The sequence below is a fragment of the Callithrix jacchus genome, chromosome 11 (assembly GCF_049354715.1).
Source record: "Callithrix jacchus isolate 240 chromosome 11, calJac240_pri, whole genome shotgun sequence".
Lineage (NCBI taxonomy): Eukaryota > Metazoa > Chordata > Mammalia > Primates > Cebidae > Callithrix > Callithrix jacchus.
In genome coordinates, this window is record NC_133512.1 from 118,499,985 (window position 1) to 118,527,811 (window position 27,827).

Below are 27,827 nucleotides of genomic sequence, written 5' to 3' on the forward strand. Positions count from 1 at the left end.
CAGGATGGTGTCTCCACCGCCACACCTGCATGGAGATGACTGACGTTCCTGCTCATGTTACACAATTCAGGAAGGGGGCATCCAGTTAGCTAAGTCCATATCAGGGATCTGAAGGGTGATGGGAGGGAGTGGTTACTGGATCCAGGAGAGTCTAGTAGAGGAAGCCACCACCAGAGGAGCAGTGTTCTTAGTGGAAAGGGGTCCTGATCCAGATTCCAAGAGAGGGTTCTTGGACCTCGTGCAAGAAGAATTCAGGGAGAGTCCATAAAGTGAAAGCAAGTTTATTAGAGAATAGCAGCCTTTTCACATGCTAATACATTATAATTATCATATATGAGCAGTGGGGAGACCAGAGGTCACTTTTATCACCATCTTAGTTTTGGTGGGTCTTGGCTGGCTTCTTTACTGCATCCTGTTTCATCAGCTGGGTCTTTGTGACCTGTATCTTGTGCCAGCCTCTTATCTCATCCTTTGACTAAGAATTCCTAGCCTTCTGGGAATGGAGCCCAGTAGATATCAGCCTTATTTTACCCAGCTCCCAATCAAGATGGAGTTGCTCTGGTTCAAATGCCTCCGACAGTTTCCCTCTGTTAACAGCCTACCTTATGTGATCACAAGGGAGGGAATAGTTGTCCCGACCTCATTCTCCTCATCCTCTCTTGTCACCTGCCTGGGACTCCCACTGGCCAAATCCACCTGGAAACCAGAGGCAATGAGCCCTTAGATATAGATCAGCTTGGAGAACATGCAGGAACCATGGGAATTCTGGGGCACAGAACTTCCAGCTATGGAAGAGAAGGATTTAATCTTCACTGTTTTGTCCTTCCCCCTTTCCCCCACTCCCCAAATTGCCCTTCAATCATCCTTTACTTTGACTTAATCTGTATTCAATATGTACAGTATTATGAATAGTCAAAGATACAGTACATAAATTATAATTCTTTTTTTTTGTATAACTTCTTCCTCTTGAAGTAAATAGTTATATTATTTTTTGTTTGCTTGATTTAATAGTCCTGTTCCTAACACACCCCCAAACTTTGCCATATGTGTGACTCTCTTAGTGCATTCAAACACATCAGGTATTCCATCAATTTGATCTTTGTGGAGATGCATTTAGCAGAGTCCTCTCTCCTGCTCCAGTGAGAGCTGACTGCTTCCTGGGGCTGCTGTTCCATCATTCTGGCTCTCTCTTCATCTTTATTCACCTGGATATTGCCTTTACTTTTTTCCTTCATGGAACCCACCCCTTTCCTGAAGCCATGTTTTTCTGAGTTGACTTCATTTTAATGGAGTACATCCTCCGGGAGTTTCTTAAGAAAGAATAGTATGAAAAATTGCATAGAACATGTGGGAAAAGATGTTTTAAAAAGAAAAAAAATTATTGCACATATAAAGTTTGGAGATTTTAATACCTAAGGGTGAAAGTGATTTCACCAGGGACACAAAAATCATTCCACTAACTGAAGACTGAGCTGCGGCTGCCATTTTTGGCTCCTCTTGCCATTAGGATTGCATAGTGTTTTGGAGTTGTTGGAGTGGATTGACTGCTATTATTAAAAGCAAAAAGATGGCTCTATAAAACGGAGGCAGAGAGGAGTAGGAATGGTATTCAGAGGAGACTGAGATGCTCTTCACAGCTCCTGCTCTGTCAATAGAAGATCACACAACTCTACATGTATAAAATCATCAAGGGCTTAGGCTTTTCAGGAGTGAAAGTCTGTGGACTCCATACCAGGGAAAGAAGTCAGTCAAAGGAAGAGGTACCTGGAATGGTAGCATAGGAGGGAAGTCATAAATAACAGCCACTACTGACTTATAACCAAGAAGCCGAAATAAGAACTAAAACTTCCACCGGATTTCTTTCTTTGCAGTGATGTATGCTATTTAAATTAATCCTTCTCTCATTTTTGTACATAGGGTATGCTTGTGGCATTTAAATTTACCAATTGGTCTAGAAGTTTTGGAATACATAGGTAAGAAAGAAACCAGGGAGGCGGGGTGGGTGCAGCAGCTCACACCTCTAATCCCAGCACTTTGGGAGGCCGAGGTGGGAGGATCACAAGGTCAGGATATCGAGACCATCCTGACCAACATGGTGAAACCCCGTCTCTACTAAAAATACAAAAATTAGCTGAGTGTGGTGCTTCATGCCTGTAATCCTAGCTACTCAGGAGGCTGAGACATGAGAATTGCTTGAATCCAGGAGGCGGAGGTTGCAGTGAGCCGAGATCTCACCACTGCACTCCAGCCTGGTGACAGAGCGAGATTCCATCTTAAATAAATAAATAAAACCCAGTCTCAGGTACTTCTTTATAAAAATGCAAGAATGGACGGATACACAGACAGTAGTTTTTCCCACCTATTTTTCCAAAAACGGTGCTCCTGTTCTCAGTCACTCCTTTCCCAAACTCGAGCCTCCCAATAGCACAACCTACAACAATTAGAGACTCACTTGGAGGTTTATTGGCGGAAGTACAGAAGCACCTTGTCGGAAACACCATCTTACCTCTCCCATGGTCCTCTGACCCACAGTGGGAAAGGAGTGTTATAAGAGGTGGTAGCAAGTACACACATGCCAGGAAGAGCATGTTTTGTCTAGTGTCAGGGTCCCAAGAAGTGCTCTCTTAGGGAACTGGCTGCAGGAACTTGTAGAAAGTGTCATGAGGGTCCTCTTGGTCACAGAGGCTGTGGCTCAAAGCAGCTGTCATGGGTATGTTCAAATTGATTGGAGATGCCACTGGCGAGGGTATCTTATAGCTTCTGTAATTGCCTGTTTCAATGGCAGTGTCATTGTTCCTGTTGGAGGCCAGGGAATTTTGGGGTTATTGAAAGAAACAGAAGAAAAATAAAACATTGTTAAAATTTAACTTAAAAATCACTTTTGGTTGGACACAGTGGCTCACGCCTGTAATCCCAGCACTTTGGGAGGCCAAGGTGGGTGGATCACTTGAGGTCAGGAGTTCGAGCCCAGCCGGGCCAACACGGTGAAACACTGTCTCTACTAAAAATACAAAAATTAGCTGGGCACGGTGGCACGCACCTGTAATCCCAGCTATTCAGGAGGCTTAGGCAAGAGAATCGCTTGAACCCAGGAGGCAGAGCTTGCAGTGAGCCGAGATGGTGTCACTACACTCCAGCCTGGGTGGCAGAGCAAGACTCCATCTCAAAACAAAAACAAAACAAAAAAATCCACCCACTTTCTAATTATGTCTTTTTCCAGCGCCAGTGCCTTGAACATATGTGGAAATATGGAAATGCGGGGCAGTTACAATATGCATATGTGGAATGATGTTAAAGGCAACCTGAGGAAAGAAAGCCACAGAGGAGAGGAGGAGGGAGCCCGGAGCTAAGGCCTGCCCTGCTGGAGGAACAAACAACTCTTTGAACCTTAAGCATTGCTGCAATGTGTTGAGAATCTAACGTATTATGACTCAAAGACAAAATCCAGGGGACCAAAAATTTACGATCAGGGAAATGAGAGTGAGCTGGGCTGCCTGAGGGATTGCCAGCCTTGGTAACCAAGGGCTTGGGCTGTCACATGGGGAGAGTCCTTTGTAAAGAGCTGCTGGCTCCTTCTCCTCAAGCTGAAAGAGAGGGCCTTCCTGGGACAACCCAGGGAGCTTGAGCTGTGGCTCCTGTGTCTAGAAAGCGAGGTCTTCCTCCCCAGTGCCTGGTCAAAATATGACGGGATGTTTCCTGAGGACCAGATGTGGACTGTGCCAGAGAGAGAGAGAGAGAGACTAAGCACATACAAACCTGGAGCCACTGTAAGCCCTTCCCAAGAGGACTCCTTAAAGGGGTAATGGGATAGCTAGTGCTTGGGATGGCATGGACCCTGTAGAGCCCACAGCTGGCCAGGGGAGGGGGCAGGTAGTTGCTGGGTGGCCAGATAAAAGGGAAGTGTTGCAGTTGAGGGGTCAAAAAGTGATTTCAAAGAACCCAAGAAAGCTCCTGACCAGCTGTGATGGCTCATGACTATAATTCCAGCACTTTAGGAGGCAAGGTGGGAGAATCACTTGAGCTTAGGAGTTTGAGACCAGCCTGGGCAACATAGCAAGACCTTGTCTCTACTAAAAATAAAAAAAATAATAATCCGGTGTGATGGTGTGTGCCTGGAGTCCCAGCTACTTGGGAGGCTGAAGCAGGAGGATTGCTTGAGCCTAGGAAATTGAGGCTGTAGTGAGCCAAGATCATGGCACTATACTCCAGCCTGGGCAACAGAGTGAGATACTGTTGAAAGGAAAGGAGAGGGGAGGGGAGGAAATAAGAGAAAGAAAGAAAGAAAGAAAGAAAGAAAGAAAGAAAGAAAGAAAGAAAGAAAGAAGGAAAGAAAGAAAGAAAGAAAGAAAAGAGAAAGAGAGAGAAGGAAGGAAGGAAGGAAAGAAAGAAGCTCCTAAGAGGAAAAACGTTAACTTCAAACAGGAAACAGAAAAAGAAGAGTGACGACCCAGTTCCCCTCTAGGAAAGGTCACCTTGATAGGGAGCTAAGGAGAAGGTGTGATAAATTCAGAGTTTTGATAATTTTTAGACATTAGATACCTTAATTTCAGAATTGAGGCTGCTTTCGCAATTTAAATGCGAAAATGGGCTCTCTTTGAGAATATAAAGGACATTTTATATTCTCAAAGAGAGCCCATATGCTATGTGGCCTGCCCAGAAAGCCAGCTTTTATCCAGGGGTAAGAGGAAAACTTCTCCCACTGAAAAAGTTATGAAGGGCAGACAAAATAAATTTGCATCCTGATGATACCCTACAAGTTGCACTTGTTCAGCATATTGGTTGCACTATCTGGCTTTGAGTTTCTAATACTTGTTACAGAAAGAATCTAATACAATTATTAGTAAATTAATGAAACTTTGGAGCTACTGGTTGTTTCTCTTATTCTGTCCATTTTGCAGAAGAGGTAGGTGAGGGCTGGGTGCAGTGGCTCATGCCTGTATTCCCAGCACTTTGGGAGGCCTAGGTGGGTAGATCACCTGAGGTCAGGAATTCGAGACCAGCCTGTCCAACATGGTGAAACCCCACCTCTACTAAAAATACAAAAAATTGTCCAGGCATGGTGGCTCATGCCTGTAATTCCAGCACTTTGGGAGGCCAAGGCTGGTGATCACAAGGTCAGGAGTTCGAGTCCAGCCTGGCTAACATGGTGAAACACTGTCTCTACTAAAAATACAAAAGTTAGCCAGGCGCAGTGGCAGGCGCATGTAATCCCAGCTACTCAGGAGACTGAGGCAGGAGAATTGCTTGCATCCGGGAGGCAGAGGTTGCAGTGAGCTGAGATGGTGCCACTGCACTCTAGCCTGGGTGACAGAGCAAGACTCCTCCTCAAAAATGAACAAACAAAGAGTACAAAAAGTTACGTGGGTACAGTGGCAGGCGCCTGTAATCCTAGCTACTTGGGAGGCTTAGGTGGGACAATCGCTTGAACCCAGAAGGCAGAGGTTGCAGTGAGCTGAGAGATCAGGCCATTGCACTCCAGCCTAGGCCACAAGAGTGAAACTCTGTCTCTAAAAATAATTAATAATAATAATAATGATAATAAAATAAAATAAAAGAAGAAGATGAGGCAGATGAGGTCGAGAGAACTGGGGTTTTACCCCAGGGATCCTTGTGAACTTGGATTGGAAATAGTCAATAGCTAACTCCACCATGAGTCTGCTTTGTTAGCTTATACTTCTTTGTATTAATTTTCTCATCCCTCACTCCTTTTATTGAACACCTGTCATTAGAAAACACTGGGGTTTGCCTTGGGAGTGAATATTCAGATCAAAGAGCCAAAGTCCTTGTTTTCAAAGACAGGCTTATAATAAATGTAAGCCTGTATTCTAGATAGTCATGCACGTGGCTTTTTTTATTTATTTATTTTTTTTGACAGAAAAAGCCACGTGCATGACTATCTAGAATACAAAGGAACTGAGCTAGGTTGGTAGAGGGTGTCATTGACCCCATGACTTCACGCTGGAGGAAGGGATCTGGAGCTGACGCCACAAAGCACCCACCTGTCTGCTGTGAGCTGGGGCTTTCCTGAGAGCCGTGAGACACTGCCATTGGTTTGCTCAGCCGCCAGCAGCATGAGAGTCTCGCTGGGCTGGGGGGTTGACAGGAGGCTGTTTTCAGACTGAATGGAGAAATTTAGAGTCAGGTGTCTGCTGAGAGTGTTCTTGGCCTCCTCAGGGCAGAACTTTGTAATATCACAAACTCCTATCACAGTTGAGTTTCACAGCCTAGCCCTGGGAATCTGTTCCTTCAGTATTAAGCCCCCAGAATCATCAGACAAAAAAATGGGACCCCCTGGCAGGGTCACACATGCTCCTTGGTCAGCTACAGTGGCTGCCCTGTCCAGAGTGCAGATCTGAACATTCAGAGGCAGAGCTGTCAGGCTGTAAAACTGCTGACCCTCAAAGTCAATGACAACATACCTGAAGCACACAACTTAGGTGAGAGAAGAAAAGCATTTAGATTCTGAAATCTGAAGGTTTTGGACAGTCTAATCTATCGGCCTTCTTTCCTGTGCTTCTACACCAATCAAGACCTGGAAAGGCCTTATGTGTGTCAAAGACATACCCTAAATAAACCAAAGAAGAAGGGCAAATACTTGAGGAAATATCTGCAAAAAGCTTGTAATTAAAGGGTCAAAAATCCTGATGTATCAAAAGTTTTATTTTACAAATCAATTTAGAGAAACAGAAGATTGCCAATAGAAAAATGGCCAAAGAACACAACAGACAATGCCATATATACACGTATGGCATTATATATATACATATGTAGAATTGTATATATATGTATATATACATATATGGCATTGATATATATAATATATATAAACAATCTTGTGTAATATATATATAGCTATAAATACATAACAATGTAACAATTGTTACATATGTATATATACATAACAATGTTGAAACTCATTGAAAATCAAAGAGATGCCCCTTTTTTACCTATTATACTAGGAAATTTATTAAAACGTTTACTGCTCAATTGTAACAGAATACACAGTGACACAGACACTAATTTTTTTTTTTTTTTTGAGATGGAGTTTCACTGTTTTGCCCAAGCTGGAGTGAAAAGGTGTGACTTTGGCTCACTGCAAACTTCACGTCCCCGGTTTAAGCAATTCTCCTGCCTCAGCCTTCCCAGTATCATTACGGGGGCCCACCATCACACCTGGCTAATTTTTGTATGTTTAGTAGAGGCAGGGTTTCGTCATGTTGACCAGGCTGATCTTGGAATCCTGATCTCAGATGATCCACCTGCCTCGGCCTCCCAAAGTGCTTTGTAATTTGTAAAGTGTCTGATGATTCTGGGATTACAGGCATGAGCCACTACGCCTGGCCCACAGACACTCACACTGGTGAGAGTATAATTTGCTATGATCTGTATGGAAATGATCTGGTAATATGTGCTAAGAGCCTTGCAAGTATTCATGCTCTTTGAATCCTACTTCTAAAAACCAATCTGAGAATATTATCAGAAATGTAGATGATACACATAAATACTTGTTTTAGCATTATTTACAGTAATAAATAAAGGCCAAGCACAGTGGTTCATGCCTGTAATTCCAGCACTTTGGGAGGCCAAGGCGAGTGGATCACTTGAGGACAGGAGTTTGAGACCAGCCTGGCCAACAAAGTGAAACCCTGTCTCTACTAAAAATACAAAAAATAGCTGGGCATGGTGGCACATGCCTGTAATCCCAGCTACTCTGGAGGCTGAGGCAGGAGAATCGCTTGAACTTGTGGGGTGGAAATTGCAGTTATCTGAGATCGCACCATTACTCTCCCGCCTGGGTGACAAGCAAGGCTCTCAAAAAAAAAAAAAAAAGAAAAGAAAAGAAAGAAAGAGAGAGAGAAAGAGAGAAAAGGAGAGAAAGAAAGATTGATTTCTAAATGTCTAACATTAAAAACTGATTAAGTAAATTTTAATTCATTCATATTACTGAATAGAAATTATCAAAATGGTATTTATAAAGGCTTTTAAAAGACATGGAAACATGTCTATACACACACACACACACACACACGCACTTACATATATATATACACTTATTTCTTGACAGGTCCCAGAGGGAGGCCCACTTACTGTTGTTTCCATGGAGCTGGTGGGCATCTTGGGCACCAGGCAGTGAGTGAATTCGATTCTCTGGTCTTTGGTGGTGATGGACAGGCCTTTCTGCAGAATTTTCACCAAGCGGATCCAGAATTGAAACACAGTCTCTGGGTGTTTTTCGTGGAGCCTCAGGTAGTAGATCTTCTCAGTCACCGTCCTCACCCTCAGGATGCGTTGGAGCCGGTCATAGATTTGTAGCTCCACATACTTCAGGGGGAGAAGCCTGGGCATAATCAGGACATTCCCATGGGGGAGCCAGTGGTTTCAATTGACCACGTGGGTGCCCACCTAGAAGTGGTTCAGCCTCCTACCTCTCTGCCTGGGGGATGCTGGAGGGAGAAAGCTCGTGTAATGAAAGCGCAGGTGATTGCTAAGACTGACTCCTCTCCAATTGCCAGGACTTTCCTAGGAATACAGGTGTGTGCCAGTAAGCTCAGCTAATTTTTTTTGAAAGTTTTTGGTAGAAACAGGATCTCCCTTGTTGCCCAGATTGGTTTTGAACCCCTGGCTTCAAGTGATCCTCCCACCTCAGCTTCCCAAAGAGCTAGAATTACAGATGTGAGCCACTGTGTCTTGCCAAGATAAGTGTAATTAATTCCACTTTACAGATTTCAAGGCTGAGGCTTAGAAAGGCTAAGTGATTCGCCCAAGTTTAGAACTTATTAAGTATGACCTGGAACTAAGATTTCCTGACTCAATTTCTAGGACTCTTTCTCCCTATATCCTGATTTGCTGTGTTGAAAGGGCAAGGAAAAGAATGGATGTCACCTGTTTATCTAGTATTTTTTTTCAATCTCAGCACTTCATAGTTGTGTTTGACTTTCATATCCCCGCCTTTTCCTTGGAAACCCCCTCTATATTGACAAAAAGAAACATTTCTAAATGTCTAATATTAGGGGACTAGTCAAGCAAATTTTAATTCATTCATATTACTGAATAGAAATTATCAAAATGATATTTAAAAAGAGATTTTAAAAGACATGGAAATGTGTCTATACACACACACATGCACACACACTTACACAAAAGGAAGCCACGATTCTCAAAAATTAGGCTCTAGACAAAGACTTTTACTGCCCTATCCCTGCACGAAGCACAGTGCTTGGTATATACAGACACTAAATAAATACTTGCTAGGCCGGGCGTGGTGACATACACCTGTAATCCCAGCAGTTTGGGAGGCCAAGAGTTGGGTGGATCACCTGAGGTCAGGAGTTCAAGACCAGTCTGACTAACATAGAGAAACCCTCTCTCTACCAAAAATACAAAATTAGCTGGTTGTGGTGGCACATACCTATAATCCCAGCTACTCAGGAGGCTGAGGCAGAAGAATCGCTTGAACCCAGGAGGCGGAGGTTGCAGTGAACCAAGATTGTGCCACTGCACTCCAGCCTGGGCAACAAAAGTGAAACTCTGTCTCTAAATACATACATACATACATACATACATACATACATACATACATACATATATACTTGCTAAACAAATGAATGAATGAGTTCTACAGGGTTTATGCACTAAAGAACACTGCCCTTTCTTTTGATCTAAAATCCAGCTACAAAGCAATGCATATTCCCGTCAATCATTCCATCCCTTCCAGCCCCTCCCTCAAGCCTTTACCTGCTGAGGGTGATGACTGGGGCATCACCAGGTGTGTTCCAGGTGGAAAACGGACCCCGGGGCGAGGTAACATTGGCCATCAGGAGGACATTGGGGAGTGGCAGGGAAGGCACTGAGGAGGTCACCCCAAGGATCACAGTGGTAGACCTTTCACAGACATCTTTCCAGTTCCCGGGCTTAGCAACCTAGAAATCAGCCCGAGGTACATGGGTCAGAAAGAAGCAGAAAACAAGGGGTGGAAAGATACAGATACTGGAAAGGGGCACTTCATGTGGGGGGCAGGTGTATGGCACATGGGGCTGGGCCCTGACCTGCTACTGATCCTTTTCGTTGGTTTCCCCAAATAGACTTCGAGGTCCTTGGCCTCAAGAGCCCTGTGTTATCCTTCTCTGTGTCCTCTGTTTTATCTAGCGTAAAAAGATGCATTAGCAAGAAAAAGCTGAGTGGCACTGAAGTTTTCCTTCCCCTACCCTTGGGTAGGAGAAGTCGGCCCTGGTTTCTAGTGGCCTAGAAGGAAGATTGTGTGAACAAAGTCCAGAAGGGGAGGAAAGTGAGGAAAAAACTGTTGAATAGGGAAGACCCAGAGAGCTTGAGTTGAGGGAGGTTTGGAGCACTAATCCCAGGGTGAGGAAGGGGCTATCTTGTTGCTGGGTCTTGAGTGGAATGAGGACCTATTGTGTGGAAGCACCAGGGGGCTGTCGCAGGACAGAAAGACTGGATGCGTGGCCTGGCACTGGGCACAATGTCTCAGCTAAGACACACCCCACCTCACTGTGCATGGCTGGCAGAAAAGCACCAGAGGTATGGCCACTAAGGAGCCACGAGGACCCGGGTAAGGAATGTATGAGGAGGGACCCCTACGTTCCCAAAGCCAGAGGGCCTTCTCCCAATGCTCTACACCTTTTTTTTTTAGAAAATAGAGAATGGGGCCAGGTGCTGTGGCTCATGCCTGTAATCCCAGCACTTTGGGAGGCTGAGGCGGGCAGATCATCTGAGGTCAGGAGTTCGAGACCAGCCTGATCAACATGGAGAAATCCCGTCTCTACTAAAAATACAAAGTTAGCCAGGCATGGAGGTGTATGCCTATAATACAAGCTACTGGGGAGGCTGAGGCAGGAGAATCACTTGAACTTGGGAGGCAAGGTTGCAGTGAGCTGAGATCATGCTGCTATACTCCAGCCTGGGCAACAGGAGTGAAACTCTGTCTCAAAAAAATAATAATAAGAAGAAAATAGAGAATGGGATCTCACTATGTTGCCCAGACTGGTGTCAAATTCCTGTTTGATCCTCTCCTCTCAGCTTCCCAAAGTGCTGGGATTACAGACACAAGCCACTATGCCCAGCCAATGTTCTAGACTTTGTAAAACCATCGGCACCATTGCACAGTCCTTGGTGGAAGTGGGGACAAGGGAAAGCCCTGGGGATGACTGAAATGTAATTTCCCACCAGCCTGACCAGATGGTGTTCCAAGAAAAGTGATTTTTGATTTTGAAAAAAAAAGTGACACTTTCTGGAGCCCATGTTGAGGAATGAAATTCATGAATTCTGCAAAACACAGAGGATTGTACGCATTGAGAGTAAGTGCCCGATAAATGTTTGTGGGTGATGCTGCTTTGGGATGGTGATAGTGATGGTGATGTGGAGGAGACGGGAGAGAGGAAGCAGTGTAACTGTCCGTAACAATGATAACGATAACTAATATGTGGATTGCATCACTTCAAGTAAACTTTGAGCTGCGTGTGATCGTTTATACCTATAATCCCAGCACTTTGGGAGTCCAAAGCAGGAGGATCACTTGAAGCCAGGAGTTCAAGACCAGCCTGGGCAACATAGTGAGACCCTGTCTCTATCAAAACATTTCTTTAAAAAATCAAACTTTGAACTTTACTGTGGGAGTCAGCCACTCCCTAGCAGGTTCTGAGTTTGCTGCTACCTTGGTCACTTAGTGTCCATTCAGATAATCTGAACAGTTTTAATATTAGGCCAAGGAAAACACATTGAGGCCGGGTGCTATAGCTCATGCCTATAATCCCAGCATTTTGGGAGGCTGAGGAGGGCAGATCACCTGAGGTCAGGAGTTCAAGGCCAGCAAGTTCAACAAGGTGAAACCCCATCTCTACTAAAAATACAAAAATTAGCCAGGCGTGGTGGCAGGCACTTATAGACCCAGCTACTCAGGAGGCCGAGACAGGAGAATTGCTTGAACCTGGGAGGTGGAGGTTGCGGTGAGCTGAGATCGCATCATTGCACTCCAGCCTGGGTGATAGAGCAAGACTCTGTCTCAAAAAAAAAAAAAGAATAGAAAACACATTAAGAGAACAAATTTGCAGCCAAATCATTACACCCAAATAGAAATAACTAGAAATTGGATCCTGAGACTGGATTTCCCATGCTGCTCTGTCTCCACCAAGGTTGTGTTAGGAATGAGCTCACCTCAGATTTGTCAGCTGATCACCCAATACACATCTCCCAGGGGCAGCACAGGAGCAGCAGGAGCCATAAACATAGCTCTCCAAAATCTGGGGACTCCATCAGGGAGTAGCTCACTGCTCTGTAAACAGTCTCTAAATGAAGCCCAAGACCCACCTCCAACTGTTCCCGCCTTCTCTCCTATAACCGCTGGCTGGCCGCTTTCCCCCTCCATTTGAATGGGTCTGTGTCTTGCAGACCTCCCTGCATTCCAGTCTCCCTGCCTTTCCTCAGGTACTCTAACGCCCCTCTGGGACACACTCCCCCTGCTCTTCTACTTACCCAAATCTCGGCAGTTTCTTAAAGAATGGCTTACGACACTTCTGGAAAGCCTTCCTCAACTGCCAAAGTCGAGAAAGAATGCCTTCAACACTCTCTGCAGTCATGCCTGGGGCATCAGCTGGCCCAAATTCTCTGACATGCAGCTTGCTTAGACAGTTGCCAAATAACAGGTAAACCAAACTCTTAGGCTTCCTGGCCAGGGACACTCTCTGATCTTTCTCTGCACCTCCTTCCTGCTCTGCATGCAGTAGTAGATGTTTAGTGTTTACCAGCTGATTAACTGGTCATGCTCTCCTGCGCAAGAGCATGGGTTCAGGCTAGACCGCTAGAGGGAGGCAGGCAGTACCTGCATAAGACTTGACATATAAGAAAACGATCACCCTCCACTCCCAGTGGCTCCATCCCAGGCTCACTTCCATTGGTGGTATGTCACCACCACCCTTTTAGGGAATGGTAGGACCTGGGCAAGGCCTATTTACCCAGTGTCTTTGCTTTCAAATAAGGCTGTTTCTAAACCATCCCAGAGTGAGGAGGTTGGATTTCAAAGCAGAGTTTCTAACAGCAACCTTTATTCCTTGTAACCATCCAGTTTGGACAAGCGGCCCAGAAAGGGCCTGTGAATCCTGCCTGGAGATTGAGCTCTGATCTCTCCTTTCACAAAGTATAAATCAGTTTCCTTAAAACAGATGACCTACAGGGAGCTCCAATATACCACAGGCATAAATGGAGGTGAACATGGGACCCAGACACCCTGGTTTTCTCTAGCTTTGGTGGTTCTTTGTTCTCCCCAGGGCTTTCAAAGGCCACAGCATTTCCTAACCAACATCTAGGAACAAGTTTTGGAAAGAAAAAGACAGCTGGCCCTGAGCGCCATGAGGGTACCTGGATAAAGTTGCTTTCAAACACCACCGAGTCGGAGAATAAGTTGAATTCTGGAGAATGAATCAGTTGACAAAGAAGGCCATTTTCCACCCCAAGTTCCAGTCCAGGGCCTGGTTCCCTGACCTCAGGTGGGAGGCCCCTGATTTTACTCATTGATTCTTGGGAAGAATGGGCTGGGGAACATTTCTGGGGCTCCACATAGACCCAGCCCAACGCCAAGATGTTGATGTGATCTGCCCCCACCTCCCCAGCTCTTTCTCCCCTCCTTACTTACAGGCTGTCCACCAGAGCTGGGAGGGCCTGCAGCTCACAATGGCAGGAATGACATCAAGGAATGTGATGGTGATAACAGAAAAGGAAAAAAAAAAGGAGAGGAAGGAAGAGGATGTGTCAGGCTCTTTTCTCCTTCTTTCCACCAACTACAAACCAGCAGTAATGCAGCCTATCCCACTTTTTAAACATTCAATCATACCCCAAATGGGCAATATGACCCTCCCAAAGTTATGCCAAGACAGCAATGAGCTGGCCAGATGCAAAGAAGTCTCTTGGGAACACACAGGCTTTCATTCTCTTGTCTCCCAGTGAAGCCTCTCACAAAACTTCCATGTGACTTGTTCACCTGCTGAGAGAAGCCTAAGGGTAGGAGAAAGGGAGTTCCTCTTCCCTACCCTATCTCATGGGAGAAAAGGAGATTTTTTAAAAAAATAAATAAACACCTATGAACTAAAAAAGTAGGCTTATTTATTTGGAAACAGTGGGCAAAGGAGAAGACAGTTGCACAGTTTTGTGCTGGAGCCAGACCAAGAGAGGTCATGAGAGCTGGTTGTTGCATTTTCAGGAATGTTACAAGCCGTTGTTAAATACAGCAATTATTAAAACTTTTCTTTCTTTTTTTTTTTTTTTTGAGATGGAGTTTTGCTCCTGTTGCCCAGGCTGGAGTGCATTGGTGTGATCTTGGCTCACTGCAACCTCCGCCTTGCAGGTTCAAGCAATTCTCCTGCCTTAGCCTTCTGAATAGCTGGGATTACAGGCATGCACCACCCGCCCAGCTATTTTTTTTTTTTTTTTTTTGTATTTTTAGTACATGGAGTTTCCCCATGTTGGTCAGGCTGGCCTCAAACTCCCGACTTCAGGTGATCTGCCTGCCTTGGCCTCCCAAAGTGCTGATATTATAGGCATGAGCAGCCGGGCAAGGCCACTTTAGATATATTTTAAAGGATAGGCCTTCCATGGCCCTAGTGAGACATTTTAAAAAGCCCTTTGTAATTTTAAGCCATTGATGTTTTGAGATTGCTTATTACCTCAACTTAACCTAGCTAATCCTGATTGGTAACAAGAATAAATTCTTAGAAGTAGAATTGCTGGGAAACTGAGGCAGGCGGATCATGAGGTCAGGAGATCAAGACCATTGTGACCAACATGGTGAAACCCCATCTCTACTAAAAATACAAAAAGGCATGGTGGCACGTGCCTGTAATCCCAGCTACTTGGGAGGCTGAGGCAGGAGAATTGCTTGAACCAGGGATTGCGAGGTTGCAGTGAGCAAGATCATATCACTGCTCTCCAGCCTGGTGACAGAGCAAGACTCTGTCTCAAAAAAAAAAAAATAAATAAATAAAGTAGAATTGGTGTGAAAGGATGTATATGAGCCAGGTGTGGTGGCTCACTCCTGTAATCCCAGCACTTTGGGAGGCTGAGGTGAGATCACTTGAGTCCAGGAGTTTGAGACCAGACTGGGCAATATGGTGAAACTCCATCTCTACTAACAATAGAAAAAAATTAGCCAGGCATGGTGGTGCACGCCTATGGTCCCAGATTCTTAGAAGGCTGAGGTGGGAAGATTACTTGATCCTGGGAGGCAGAGGTTACATGAGCCGAGATCATGCCACTGCACTCCAGCCTGGGTAACAGAGTGAGACCCTGTCTCAAAACAAATAAATAATTTGAAAAAAAATAGTGTATATGCTGATGGATACCACTGTAATGCGCTTCATAACAAGTATACCAATTTACATTTCTACCAACAATGTTTGAGAGTTTGTACTTCTCATAGATCTACCATCCCAGTATGTCATCAAGCTTTTGAACTTATCAGGCTGAAAGTTTTTAAAACAGTATCTCAATGTAATTTTAATTGAGTATCTTTTCATTTCCTTCATTGGTTTTTATTCTCTGAATTTTTAATTCATAACATTTGCCAATTTTTCTCTTAGGCTACTGGCCTTTTTCTTATCTATTTTATAGGCAATCTTTTCATATTGGAAAGATTGAGATGTGATTTTTTTCCTAGTTTTAAATTTGTCTTTGAATATGTTTACTGTAGTTTTATATTTTCATTTATGGCTTTGGGATTTTGTTTGGTATTTTGACAAAGTTTCCCCATTCCAAGATTATACAATAATTTCCCCATGGTTTCCTGAACTACTTTTATGGTTATTATCTTTCTATTTAAGTCTTTAATCCATCTAGGTTTTTTTCCTGGTGTATGAGGTAAAGTCTAGAACCAATGTGTTTGCCTGTATTTCCCCAATGGCTATCAATTGTCCCGTGTCACTTATAGTATAGTATGTTACATCTTTCAGTACTTACTTGAGATTCATTCATTTAACAATTACTTATCAAGTATCTGCTATATATGGTGGGCACTAGATGCTTGGAATAGATCAATGAATAAAATAAAAGGCCTATATTTAAGCAAGGGGATTCCAACAATTAAAAAAAATGATATAGTGTGTTGGAGGTGGTAAGTGCTATAGAAAGAAAAGAACAGGATAAGGGGGAGCAGGAATGTTGGGGATGGATGTGGTGGAAGGTTGTGCTATTAAATATTGGGGGTCAGTTTAAGCCTCACAGTCCAAAGTCTCACCTGAGAAGGCAACTGGCCAAGTTGGAAATCCCTTCTACCCATAAGCCTATAAAATCAAAAGCAGGTGCCAGGCACGGTGGCTCATGCCTGTAATCCCAGCACTTTGGGAGGCTGAGGTGGTGGATCTCCTGAGGTCAGGAGTTCGAGACCAGCCTGGCCAATATGGTGAAACCCCATCTCTACTACAAATACAAAAATTAGCCAGGCATGGTGGTGTGCACCTGTAGTCCCAGCTACTTGGGAGGCTGAGGCAGGAGAATCATTTGAGCCCAGGATGCAGAGGTTGCAGTGAGACAAGATTGCGCCACTGCACTCCAGCCTGGGTGACAGAGCAAGACCCTGTCTCAAAAAAAAAAAAAAAAAAAAAAGCAGGTTGTTACTTCCTGGATACAATGGGGATATAGGCATTGGGTAAATACGGCCATTCCAAATGAGAGAAATTGTCCAAAACAAAGGGGCTACAGGCCCATGCAAGTCCAAAATCCAGCAGGGCAGTCAAATTATAAAGCTCCAAAATGATCTCCTTTGACTCCATGTCTCACATCTAGGTCATGCTGATGCAAGAGGTAGGTTCTCATGGTCTTGGGCACCTCTGCCCCTGTGGCTTTGCAGAGTACAGCCTCCCTCCTGCTGCTTTCATGGGTTGGCATTCAGTGTCTGTGGCTTTTCCAGGTGCACGGTGCAAGCTGTTGCTGGATTTACCATTCTGGGGTCTGGTGGATGGTGCCCTAGTAGGGACTCTGTGTGGGGGCTGTGACCCCACATTTCCCTTCTGTACTGCCCTTACAGAGGTTCTCCATGAGAGCCCCACTCCTGCAGCAAACTTCTGCCTGGGCATCCAGGCATTTCCATACATCTTCTGAAATCTAGGCAGAGGTTCCCAAACCTCAATTACTGACTTCCATGCACCTTCAGGCTCAACACCACATGGATGCTGCCAAGGCTTGGGGCTTGCACCATCTGAAGCCAGGGCCTGAGTTCTACATTGGCCCCTTTTGGCCATGGCTGGAGCAGCTGGGATGCAGTGCACCAAACCCCAGGCTGCACATAGCCTGGGGACCCTGGGCCCAGCCCATGAAACTACTTTTTCCTCCTAGGCCCCTGGGCCTGTGATGGGAGGGGCTGCTGTGAAAACCTCTGACATGTGCTGGAGACATTTTCCCCATTGTCTTGGGGACTAACAATTGGCTTCTCTGTACTTATGTAAATGTCTGCAGCTGGCTTGAATTTCTCCTCAGAAAATGGAATTTTCTTTTCTATTGTATTGTCAGGCTGCAAATTTTTCAAACTTTTATGCTCTGTTTCCCTTTTAAAACGGAATGCTTTCAACAGCACCCAAGTCACCCTTGAATGCGTGGCTGCTTAGAAATTTCTTCTGCCAGATACCCTAAATCATCTCTCTCAAGTTCAAAGTTCCAAAAATCTCTAGGGCAGGGCAAAATGCTGCCAGTCTCCTTGCTAAAACATAACAAGAGTCACCTTTCCTCCAGTGCCTAACAAGTTCCTCATCTCCATCTGAGACCACCTCAGCCTGGGCCTTATTATCCATATCACTATCAGCGTTTTTGGTAAAGCCATTCAACAAGTCTCTAGAAGGTTCCAAGCTTTTCCACATTTTCTTATCTTCTTCTGAACCCTCCAAACTGCCTATTCCCAGTTCCAACCTCTGCCTATTACCCAGTTCCAAAGTCCTTTCCACATTTTCAGGTATCTTTCAGCAATACCCTACTCCTGGTACCAATTTACTGTATTAATCCATTTTCATGCTACTGATAAACACATACCTGAGACTGGACAATTTACAAAGAAAAGAGGTTTAATTGGACTTACAGTTCCATGTGGCTAGGGAAGCCTCAAAATCATGATGGAAGGAGCAAGTCATGTCTTACACGGATGGTAACAGGCAACGGGAGAGATCTCATGCAGGGGAACTCCTCCTTTTTAAAAAACTATCAGATCTCAGCTGGGCACAGTGGCTCATGCCTGTAATCCTGGTATTTTGGGAGGCTGAGGCAGGCAGATTATCTGAGTTCAGGAGTTCAAGGCCAACCTGGCCAACATGGTGAAACCCCATTTCTACTAAAAATACAAAAATTAGCCAGGCATGGTGGCAGGCAACTGTAATCCCAGGTACTTGATAGGCTGAGACAGGAGAATCACTTGAACCTGGGAGGCAGAGGCTGCAGTGAGCTGAGATCACATCACTTCACTCCAACCTGGCTAATAGAGTGAGACTCTGTCTTGAAAAACAAAATAAAAGCAATTGGATCTTGTGAGACTTATTTACTCCCACGAGAACAGCACAGGAAAGAATTGCCCCCATGAGTCAATTACCTTCCACCAAGTCCCTCCCACAGCACATAGGAATTAAAGATGAGATTTGGGTGGGGACACAGCCAAATCATATCACAGAGGTTGTAGTGAGCTGAGATCGCGCCACTGCACTCCATCCTGGGTGACAGAGCAAGACTCAATCTCAAAATTAATTAATTAATTCACAGTGCATTAATACAACATCGATATCACAAACATATCCTGGGTGATATAAAGATATAATTACTGATTCATCATTTGCAGATTTGTACTCTATTACCATATTCATTTTTAAAAATCTTTGATATTTCCATTTTTATAGTAACAAAAACCCAAACGGGAATATAATTGGTCCCAAATCTATCCTTCCTCTGTTTCCTTTTAATGTTGTAATTGGTTCTCCTTTTTTTTTGAAACTTTTTAAAATTAAAAATAAAATTATAATTGGTACTCTCAAATGATTATGCAAAACTGAATAATTTTTAGACTCCTATATATTTGCTTTCTTGATTTGGCAAAGTTCTTGTAACTATTAAGGCCCCAGGAACATTTTATCTTCAGGAAATCTTGTTGGCCACAATTAAACCTCTCAAACTTTCTAGACAATATTATTTTAGGAAGATTTTCAGGTCACTCTTTTACTTCTCCCTAATGCATATTCATACACGTGCACAGGCAGACTTTCGGTGTTCTGTCATGTGAAATTCTGATTCCTCCCTTTCCACTCCAATTCAACACTGTATAACTGTCTTGGCAGTGGTGTATTACTCATTGTTTTATGCAGAGGTTTGCATAATAAAGACCTGTATAACGTGTATCCTTCAATATGCCACATCTGTGGGTAACCCCTCATATAGGCACTGAGGAATGAGAGATAAGCAGAACCCTGGCACAGTTAGGGCCTGAGGAATATCTCAATTTATAGTGTTACTACTCAGCTATTTCCTTTTATATAATCCTTTACATAATCATATATTAGTTTATAGAAATAGGGCTTGATGAATCCCTTTATATAATCCTCTATATATAATCATATAATAGTTGATAGTATGAGTGCCTAAATAATATTTCCCTACATATATACCTATAATTATATCTTAGTTCATAATTGGAAGAATGCCTAGAGTGGACACAGTACAGCGTGAATTAAGGAATAAGCAGCTTATAATCAGAGGAATGCCTAGAGCAGAACAGTGCAGAGCATGATTTAAGGGAAAAACAGTTATACCAGGACAAGAATCCATGGTCCAGGCGGCAGCGTTCAGTATCATAAAGAAATCCACTGTGTGGGTTTGGGGCAGGCTTGGGGCAAGAGCCACTCCTCCCGATAAAGGAGTTGTAGGATCTTGCTCCAGTTCTTGCGGAAAGCTGCCCTCAGACCGGCAAGCCACCTTGGTGACTGTGAACTTTATCAGCTCTTGCTACTGTGCTGCTTGAAAAGCATCTTCCCATAGAACCCATTGGAAGCTGCCAGAAAGTGGCGGTAACCTTGACAGCTCTGTCACTGCTATGTGACTTAAAGCATCCTCCTATAAATCTTCTTATAAGTAGTTTCCCATAGATAGAAGTATTGCACACTGCACCCTCTTCACTGAGCGCGGCCCACCTTCAAGCCTCGGTGACCTAATGGGAGTGGACCCCTTACTGCACACGGCCCTTGCCTTCATGGGAATGGGCCCTTTCCTGCGCACTGTCCACCTCCTGGCCTAGGTGACCTAATGGGGGTGGACCCCATGTTTTATTGCTCACGACCCTATCACTATCCTTAAAGATGATTTCACTCACTGCCCTGCCCCCTAACCTATACACAATAAATACTCACGCTTCTGGACATTTGGGGCCTCGCCTGACTCCGCTGATAGGTGGCGTGGCCCTGGGCCCAGCTGCGTTTTTCTTGTACTTCTGTGTCCTGTCTCTTTATTTCTCGGATCCTGCGCCTCAGCACAGCATAAGGCTCACCCCACGACCCTGTGGGACCCTCAGCCCTAAACACATTCACCTCCATAGCAACAAAAACCCTTCTAAGTGAACTAAAAAGGAAAAGGGAACCTGGTGGCCAGTTTTCAAGACTGTGATTCTCGCCTCCTGGTCTTTGGAGTAGTCTCTCTAAGTCTCTATCCATTATGTCTCAAGGTTGGGCTGTGTGACTAAAAGAATAAGGCACGACTAGTGATATGTCCCTTCCAATATTAGGTTATAAAAGGCACTGCAGCTTTCATCTTGGTAGTTTTCTCTCTCTCCATACCACCCCCACCCTGGCCCTTGCCCCCTTATCATTCCACCTAAGGGGAAGCCATCTGCCATGTCATGAACAGCCTTGTGGAGAAGTCCACATGATGAAGAACTAAGGCCTCCAGCCAACAGCCATCCAGGAACTAAGGCCTGCCAACAGCCACGTGAGCTAACTTGGAAATGAATCCTCTAGCTGCTGATGAGACTTCAGATGACTGTAGTCCCAGCCAACAGCTTGACCGCAAACTCATGAGAGGGTCTGGCTCTGAGCCAGAACCATGCAGCTAAGCCACTCCCAAATTCCTGACCATCAGCAACTGTATGTGATAACAATTGCTTGAAACTGCTAAGTTAAGGTGTATTTGTTACATAGCAATCGACAACTAATAAATATACTAACCCTAACAAATACAGCCCACCACCACCAAGAAGAAATATACAAAAAAGAAGAAAAAGCTTTACATAAAAAGGGAGAGGAAAGCAGGTTTCTTTTTAGTTATTGGGTAATAGTTTCCCTTTGGAGCACTTTTAGCACATTTCCAGCATGTATTGTCTTGCTTTCTCTATATTCTCCCATCCAATTGTTAAGTTCTGTCACCCCTGGGCACCTAAGACCTATTAAAGTTTGAGAACTTCATATAGTATTTTTAAATTTAACATTATATTTTGCTAGTAAGTCTTACATGAGTATAATGTTCTCCAAATTAGAATTCCTCAGATTACATTGAACTACTTAACTTTTATTAATTATTTAATTCTGCAGGTTAAAATGGTAAGTAAAAGGAAAAAAAAAGACGCTAAATTGCATTCATACAATTAAAACAATACAGAAATTTCCAGTCTGGGTGTGGTGGCTCATGCCTGTAATCCCAGCACTTTGGGAGGCCGAGGTAGGCAGATCACTTGAGGTCAGGAGTTCAAGACCAGCCTGGCCAACATGGTAAAACCCCATCTCTACTAAAAATGCAAAAATTAGCCAGGCATGGTGGTGCATGCCTGTGATCCCAGCTATTCAGAAGGCTGAGGCAGGAGAATTGCTTGAGCCCAGGAGACAGAGGTCACAGTGAGCCGAGATCTCACCACTGCACTCCAGCCTGGGCGACATAACGAGACTGTCTCAAAAAAAAAAAATTCCCCATGTGTATGCACATGGTCTAAAAGAAAATAGTAATAAAGACAGTGTTCAAGTGATTAATTATAGGTGATTAATTTGACATATTTTTGCCATATAAAGCAAATCAAGTCTGTAGGCATTGTTGATGGTCTATGGGCAAGGCAGCATGAAAATATTCTAAGTAATACCCATTTTATGATTTTAAATTTTACATTGGGTTTCCTTTAATTAAAAAAAAAAGAAAAGAAAGGAGTCAAATCCCATGTTCCCACCTAAGAATGTCCCAGGAGTAGCAAACAAAGCTCATTATTAACATGCTTTGTTATACTGCATTTCAGTTTTAGTAAAAGAAAGCATGCAGGAGGGAATAGAGCTGCATTCTAGGAATTGACTACCAATCAGCTCAATAACATTGTCTAAGTGACATAGTCGTCTTCTGCCAATTTTCTCAGCAGTAAAATGAAAAGACTGGGCCAGACCTGCACTGTCTAGTGCAGTAGCCACTAACCTACCACATGTGAGCAGTGAGTGTTTAAAATGTGGCAAATCCAGGCTGGGCATAGTGGCTCACGCCTGTAATCACAACACTTTGGGAGGCTGAGGCAGGTGGATCACACGAGTTCGAAACCAGCCTGGCCAACATGGTGAAACCCCATCTCTACCAAAAATACAAAAAAATAGTCTGGTATGGTGGCAGGTGCCTGTAATCCCAGCTACTCAGGAGGCTGAGGCAGGAGAATTGCTTGAACTTGGGAGGTGGAGGTTGCAGTGAGCTGAGATCATGCCATGCACTCCAGCTTGGGCAACAGAGCAAGACTCTCAAAAAAGAAACAACAAAAAACAAACCAGCACCACCAACAAAAACTAACTAAAAGGTGGAAAATCCAAGTAAAGACGTATTGTAAGTACCAGTATACACACTTAGCACCACAAAAAAAGTATTTAAAATATCTCATTAATAACACTTTGTGTTATGTTTTGGAATGATACCTTGAATATATTGAGTTAAATACGTAAAAAGTACCTTCTGTTTCTTTTTACTTTTTAATGTGGACACTAGAAAATTTAAGTTATATACGTGGCTTGAATTATATTTTAATTGGACAGTGCGTGGCTAGATTGTATCTTCCAACCCTTAATATTCTCATATCTTAAGCTTTAGAGGCAGTCATTCAAATTCAGAAAGCGTTAACACTGAAAGTGTTAACTCCCTTCTTTAGAGTCCACTAGGTGGCACTAGAGTTCAGGCTGCAAGCTACTAAGACATTTAAAATTTGTACTTGCACTTTTTAAATTTATTTATTTATTTATAAATGGAGTCTCGCTCTCTCACCCAGGCTGGAAGTTCAAGCAATTCTCCTGTCTCAGTTTCCCCAGTAGCTGGAACTGCAGGAGCACGCCACCATGACAAGCTAATTTTTGTATTTTTAGTAGTGACGGGGTTTTACCGTATTGGTCAGGCTGGTCTCGAATTCCTGATCTCAAATGACCTACCAGCCTCTGCCTCCCAAAGTGCTGGGATTACAGGTGTGAGCCACAATGCCTGGCCTTAAGTTTTTAGAGACAGGGTCTAGTTCTGTCACCCAAGCTGGAGCACAGTGGCATGATCATGGCTCACTGCAGCCTCAAATTCCTGGGCTCTAGTGATCCTCCCACTTCAGCCTCCTTGGTAGCTAGGACTACAAGTGTGCATCACTATGCCCAGCTAACATTGAAAAAAAATGGGGGGGGTGCGGGTGCAGTGGCTCACACCTATAATTCCAGCATTTTGGGAGGCTGAGGTGGGTAGACCCAGGTGTTCGAGAACAGCCTGGGCAACATGGTGAACTCCTGACCTCAGGTGATCTACCCGCCTCAGTCTCCCAGTACTAGGATTACAGGTGTAAGCCGCCGTGCCTGGACTGTACTTGCTGTTTTCTAAATGAGCTGTGCATAGGCTCAACTCCATGCCTTGCTCACCGTGTTCTCTCCACTCGGACACCTTTTCCTAAATTGGCCAGGAGGGCTACCCACTACTCATTTTTAAAAAATTGAAATCCTCTAAGAAGCCTTACCTGAAAATCCCCCTCCTGCCTACAAATAACTTTATATACCCACTATCCTGTATACACATGTCTATCATAAAACCATGACACATTATTTGTTCACATGCTTTCCCCCTACTACCTCCTGTACATTTTGAGGAGGTAGTGATGAGGTCTAGCTGATGCCTGGCATCCAATAGGAGCTGTACACAATGTATCAGTCAGGATAGGCTAAGTTACACTTCAGTTAACAAAACCCCCAGATAACAGGAGCACAATTCCTGTGCTGCAGTTCAGGTGTCAGTCACCTTCCTGAAACAGGCTCAGTCCTTTTGCAGAGGGATGGTGGGTAATGGGAAATACAAAAACATGCCCTAGAGAAAGCAACTGGTCTAGAATTCTCTCCCACATCCCAGTCAGACTGGACAGATTAAGGGCTCTGCTCCATGGCATCATTATTCCAGGACCTACACTAATGGAACATATGAAGCATTGCTGGTCACTGCACAGAGAGAAAAAGAGGGCCTCGCAGGTTTCTCCAGCACTGAAATGCTCTCGTGTAGAAATAACACAAGTCATTACCACTCACAGCTCACTGGCTAGAACTAAAGACATGGTCCCATCCAACCACAAGGGTTAAACTAAACCACTTGGAGGAGAGGCTTAAGGTACAGCTCTCCAATTGAAAGTTCAAAAATATGCAAATTACAGAGGCATGAGAATGAGAAAATATATCAAATACAAGAAATATGACTAGGAAAGGGCAACTACTGGCACGTGAAGCTCTGAAATCAGACAGAAAAAGCCACCTACATTTTTGAGAGTAGTACTATGCTAACAAAGTAAGAGTCATATAAACCCAGTCAGCCACAAGGGGACCAACTTACCATGTATCCAGAAGGTGGGAAACTGGAAATACTTGATAAATAACACTAATGTCAACCACAGTGCAATAAATGAAAGTGATGCTTAACCCACAGGCTTTGATCGTAACACTCTAGGAACACTCACTCAAGGAGCAAAACCAGTTTCACAGAAGACACTGTACTCCACTGTTTCCCTTTGACAAAACTCAATCCAATTAATCAAATGATGCACACACCGAGATGGGAGTGTAAAGTACTGTCACAGGCAGAGGAGTGGATACAATTGTACATGGGACAGGGAGCACAAGAGTGGTGGATACAAGGAAAAAAAAATACCTCCAACTTTTGAGGAAAGGCCAAGTTGCTTAGATCTGGGAGAGCAGAAATAATCATCTGTGGTGTGGACACTTTACCAACTGACTTTGAGAATAATTGGAATTAAGCAGTTTTTTTGTAGGGTAAGTAAAACATGCTGAAGACCACAGAAGAAAAAAGCCACGGTCTGACAGTCCTCTTTGCCCCAGAGACTCAAGGAGAGGGGCTGGAAGTGGCGATGCTCATTTTTCTTCTTTACAGATCCAGTCACGTGAGGACTGCAGCAGTCGTGGCCTAGGCTCACACAACTGGTTGATACAGGGCAGACCCAACTGTCTCTGCCCCCAAATTCAGAGGTTTATTATGTTTTAAACAAAGTGGTTTAAGCACTTTCCTGCTCCAAAGTTTTGAGATGTTAAACCTCAGGTCTAGAAATTAAGACCTTTCCCTACCGAGAATTTCACGGGCAGAAGCTGACATGGCACATAGTAGAAACAGGTATCCCACTTTATTAATTAGAAAAAATCATTTAAGCCACATAGTGGCCACAATGTCCGTAACCTGAGCAGGCTCTGGCATCCCACGATCCCCTTCAGACCAATACACACTATGTAGGCGGAAGGACTTTAAAATGTAAAACAATGATTAATGGGCACTGAACACTCCATCCTCTCCCTCCCAACAGCCCACCCACACACCTCTTCAACTGCTATCCAAACATGGAAGAGCTCATGGAAGACAGGCTGAACACCAAATAATTGAGCATAAGACACTCATGTCTAAAGAAACTCCTGGCTGATGTTTAGGAAGCAGGGTTCAAAACATCCTCTCCCAACAGCTAAAGCTGGGACCTCTAAGAGATGTCAGAGCCATACTGCTGAGGAAAGCACAGCATACAGCAGGCCCTGAGGAAAGGGCGAGTTCAACCTGTCTCATAGCCATGAGCAATCCATTCACACCTGTGCATTAAACAGGCTCTTTCTTTTCTTTCTTTTTTTTTTTTTCATGGAATTTTGCTCTTTCATCCAGGCTGGAGTGAAGAGGTGTGATCTCGGCTCACTGCAACTTCTGCTCCCGGGGTTTAAGCGATTCATCTGCCTCAGCTTCCGAGTAGATGAGATTACAGGCAGTTGCCATCATGCCTGGCTAACTTTTGTATTTTTAGTAGAGACCAGGTTTCACCAGTTTGGACAGGCTGTTTTCAAACTGCTGACCTTAGGTGATCCACCTGCCTCAGCTTCCCAAAGTGCTAGGATTACATGCGTAAGCCACAGCAGCCAGCCTAAACAGGCTTTGTCCAGGCAATGAGCATCTAGTTGGCCAGGTTCTTCCAGGCCTAGTAATAGTTCTCTGGTTACACTGTTGCTCAGCTTGCCTGCTAGGAATGGGACTCCCATCTGGACACGTGTAGGTCAGTGTTCCGAAATATGACCAGCACAGAAAGAAGTCTTATCACATGCCTCTGGATGGATGGTCTGGAAGGCCCTTGGGGGGCTCTGTGTTGGCTAGCTGGCTTCTGGTGGTCCAGGAGGTCCCAGGCGATGGGATCTCTCGTAAGCCCTCTAGGGACTCCATCACTCTAACAAAGATGGAAAGTAGGGTCAGCACCACACCTAGGAGGTAGAGGTTCAACACATGCTTCATGGCTGAAAGGACCCTACTCCTCCGCAGAGCAGCAGAGCTGTCTTCTGCTTCTGGAAGGCCTCTGGATCCTGAGGAAAGAGTAAAAAATCAATCTACACCCTCTTGGGATATGCATGCATCCAGCCCTGACTCTTCTGGGAGCTGAAGGGGAGGCTTAGCCAGTGACGGAGACAGGGATCATAGGAGGTTCCTACACAGCGACTCTCCAAGTATATTTACATTTCAAACTTCATGGCTGCGGAGCCAGTCTCGCTTCTTGGACTAATTCAAGAACATTTCTTAAAAATTTTACTTTCTCGAAAACTTTATTCCTGCAAATTGTGCAAAGGGGTTGCACAATGCACAACCCCTGTGCTGCAGTGCAGGTATCAGTCACCTTCCTGAAACAAGCCCAGGCCTTTTGCAGAGGGGTGGCGGGTATAATGGGAAATATATGAACATGCGCTAGAGAAAACCACCTGCCTGGAAGTCTCTCCCCCACATCACAGATTGGAGTTAACTACAAACTTTTTGCAAATCCAAGTAACTCCAAGAGTCAAATCTATCAAGTTCACTTATTTAACCAACATACCATGAATATCTGCAATGTGTTAGGTACCCTGGAAGATACTAGGGCCACATGGCAAACCTTGTAGACAAAGGGTGGTTACCACCCAACACGCTAAGTGCTGGGACAGGAAGGAGATGGTGAAGGTGCTTTGGGAGGGCATAGCAGGGACGCCTAACCCAGCACTGGTGGGCAAGGGATGGCCGACGTGGAACCTAGTTAGGGCCATTTCAAGACAAAACAGGGCTGGGCGGCTGACTGGGGAACCCGGGTGGGGTGGGGGCGAGGAGAGAGACTCTCAGCGGCGCAGCCCCAGCCCTGCTAGGCTGCTGGCCCGGCCCGCACTCGGGCGATGGGAGTGGGGAGCCGGGGAAGCCCATAGGGCCGCTCACCTCCGGGGGAAGAGCCGGCTGTAGCAGCAGGTAGTGTAGGAGTCGGGAGGAAAGTCGGCATCAAACAGCAGCGCAGAAACTTCCCGCCACAAAACGCACCGAAAACAGAAGCGCGGTCCACCGCAGAACGCTGAGCAAGGCAGCCC

At 44.5% G+C, this 27,827-nt stretch overlaps 2 protein-coding genes and 1 long non-coding RNA gene across 5 annotated transcripts in view; 1 reads left to right on the top strand and 2 right to left on the bottom strand.

Annotated features, from left to right (window-relative positions):
- LOC118143791 (uncharacterized) overlaps positions 1–19,053 on the top strand; it is a 28,903-nt gene extending 9,850 nt beyond the window's left edge. Inside the window, exon 3 of the long non-coding RNA XR_004728232.3 lies at positions 8,066–19,053. This is a non-coding gene — a long non-coding RNA (uncharacterized LOC118143791). The remainder of the gene's footprint in view (positions 1–8,065) is intronic.
- Positions 266–26,658, bottom strand: GARIN1A (golgi associated RAB2 interactor 1A). Of its 3 annotated transcripts, XM_078343850.1 has the most exons (6): positions 26,058–26,658; positions 13,643–13,668; positions 9,736–9,920; positions 8,089–8,338; positions 6,000–6,118; positions 266–2,796 (listed from the first exon to the last, which is right to left on the bottom strand). In XM_078343850.1, exons 3-6 carry the CDS (start codon positions 9,813–9,815, stop codon positions 2,625–2,627), a joined length of 621 nt encoding a protein of 206 aa, XP_078199976.1. In that variant the 5' UTR covers positions 9,816–9,920; positions 13,643–13,668; positions 26,058–26,658; the 3' UTR covers positions 266–2,624. The 3 variants fall into 3 exon arrangements, with proteins under 3 accessions (XP_078199976.1, XP_054093702.1, XP_054093701.1); XM_054237727.2 differs by lacking the exon at positions 13,643–13,668; XM_054237726.2 differs by lacking the exons at positions 13,643–13,668; positions 26,058–26,658 and adding an exon at positions 13,369–13,633.
- HILPDA (hypoxia inducible lipid droplet associated) lies at positions 25,584–27,813 on the bottom strand. The gene is made up of 2 exons (XM_009003114.4): positions 27,682–27,813; positions 25,584–26,810 (listed from the first exon to the last, which is right to left on the bottom strand). The coding sequence occupies exons 1-2, from the start codon at positions 27,740–27,742 to the stop codon at positions 26,551–26,553; spliced, it is 321 nt and encodes a 106-aa protein (XP_009001362.1). The 5' UTR covers positions 27,743–27,813; the 3' UTR covers positions 25,584–26,550.
- Between the last annotated feature and the right edge of the window lie 14 nt (positions 27,814–27,827).

What these genes read in the sequence shown, in the direction of transcription:
- HILPDA (XM_009003114.4), bottom strand. Translation starts at nt 27,742, where the DNA reads ATGCCGACTTTCCTCCCGACTCCTACACTACCTGCTGCTACAGCCGGC. An exon ending in AGCCGGCTCTTCCCCCGGAG is followed by an intron (nt 26,811 to 27,681) that starts GTGAGCGGCCCT and finishes CTCTTTCCTCAG; the next exon opens with GATCCAGAGGCCTTCCAGAA.
- GARIN1A (XM_054237726.2), bottom strand. Translation starts at nt 13,521, where the DNA reads ATGAGTAAAATCAGGGGCCTCCCACCTGAGGTCAGGGAACCAGGCCCT. An exon ending in CCAGCTCCATGGAAACAACA is followed by an intron (nt 6,119 to 8,088) that starts GTAAGTGGGCCT and finishes TTCTCCATTCAG; the next exon opens with TCTGAAAACAGCCTCCTGTC. An exon ending in CCCCAGCTCACAGCAGACAG is followed by an intron (nt 2,797 to 5,999) that starts GTGGGTGCTTTG and finishes GGCCTCCAACAG; the next exon opens with GAACAATGACACTGCCATTG.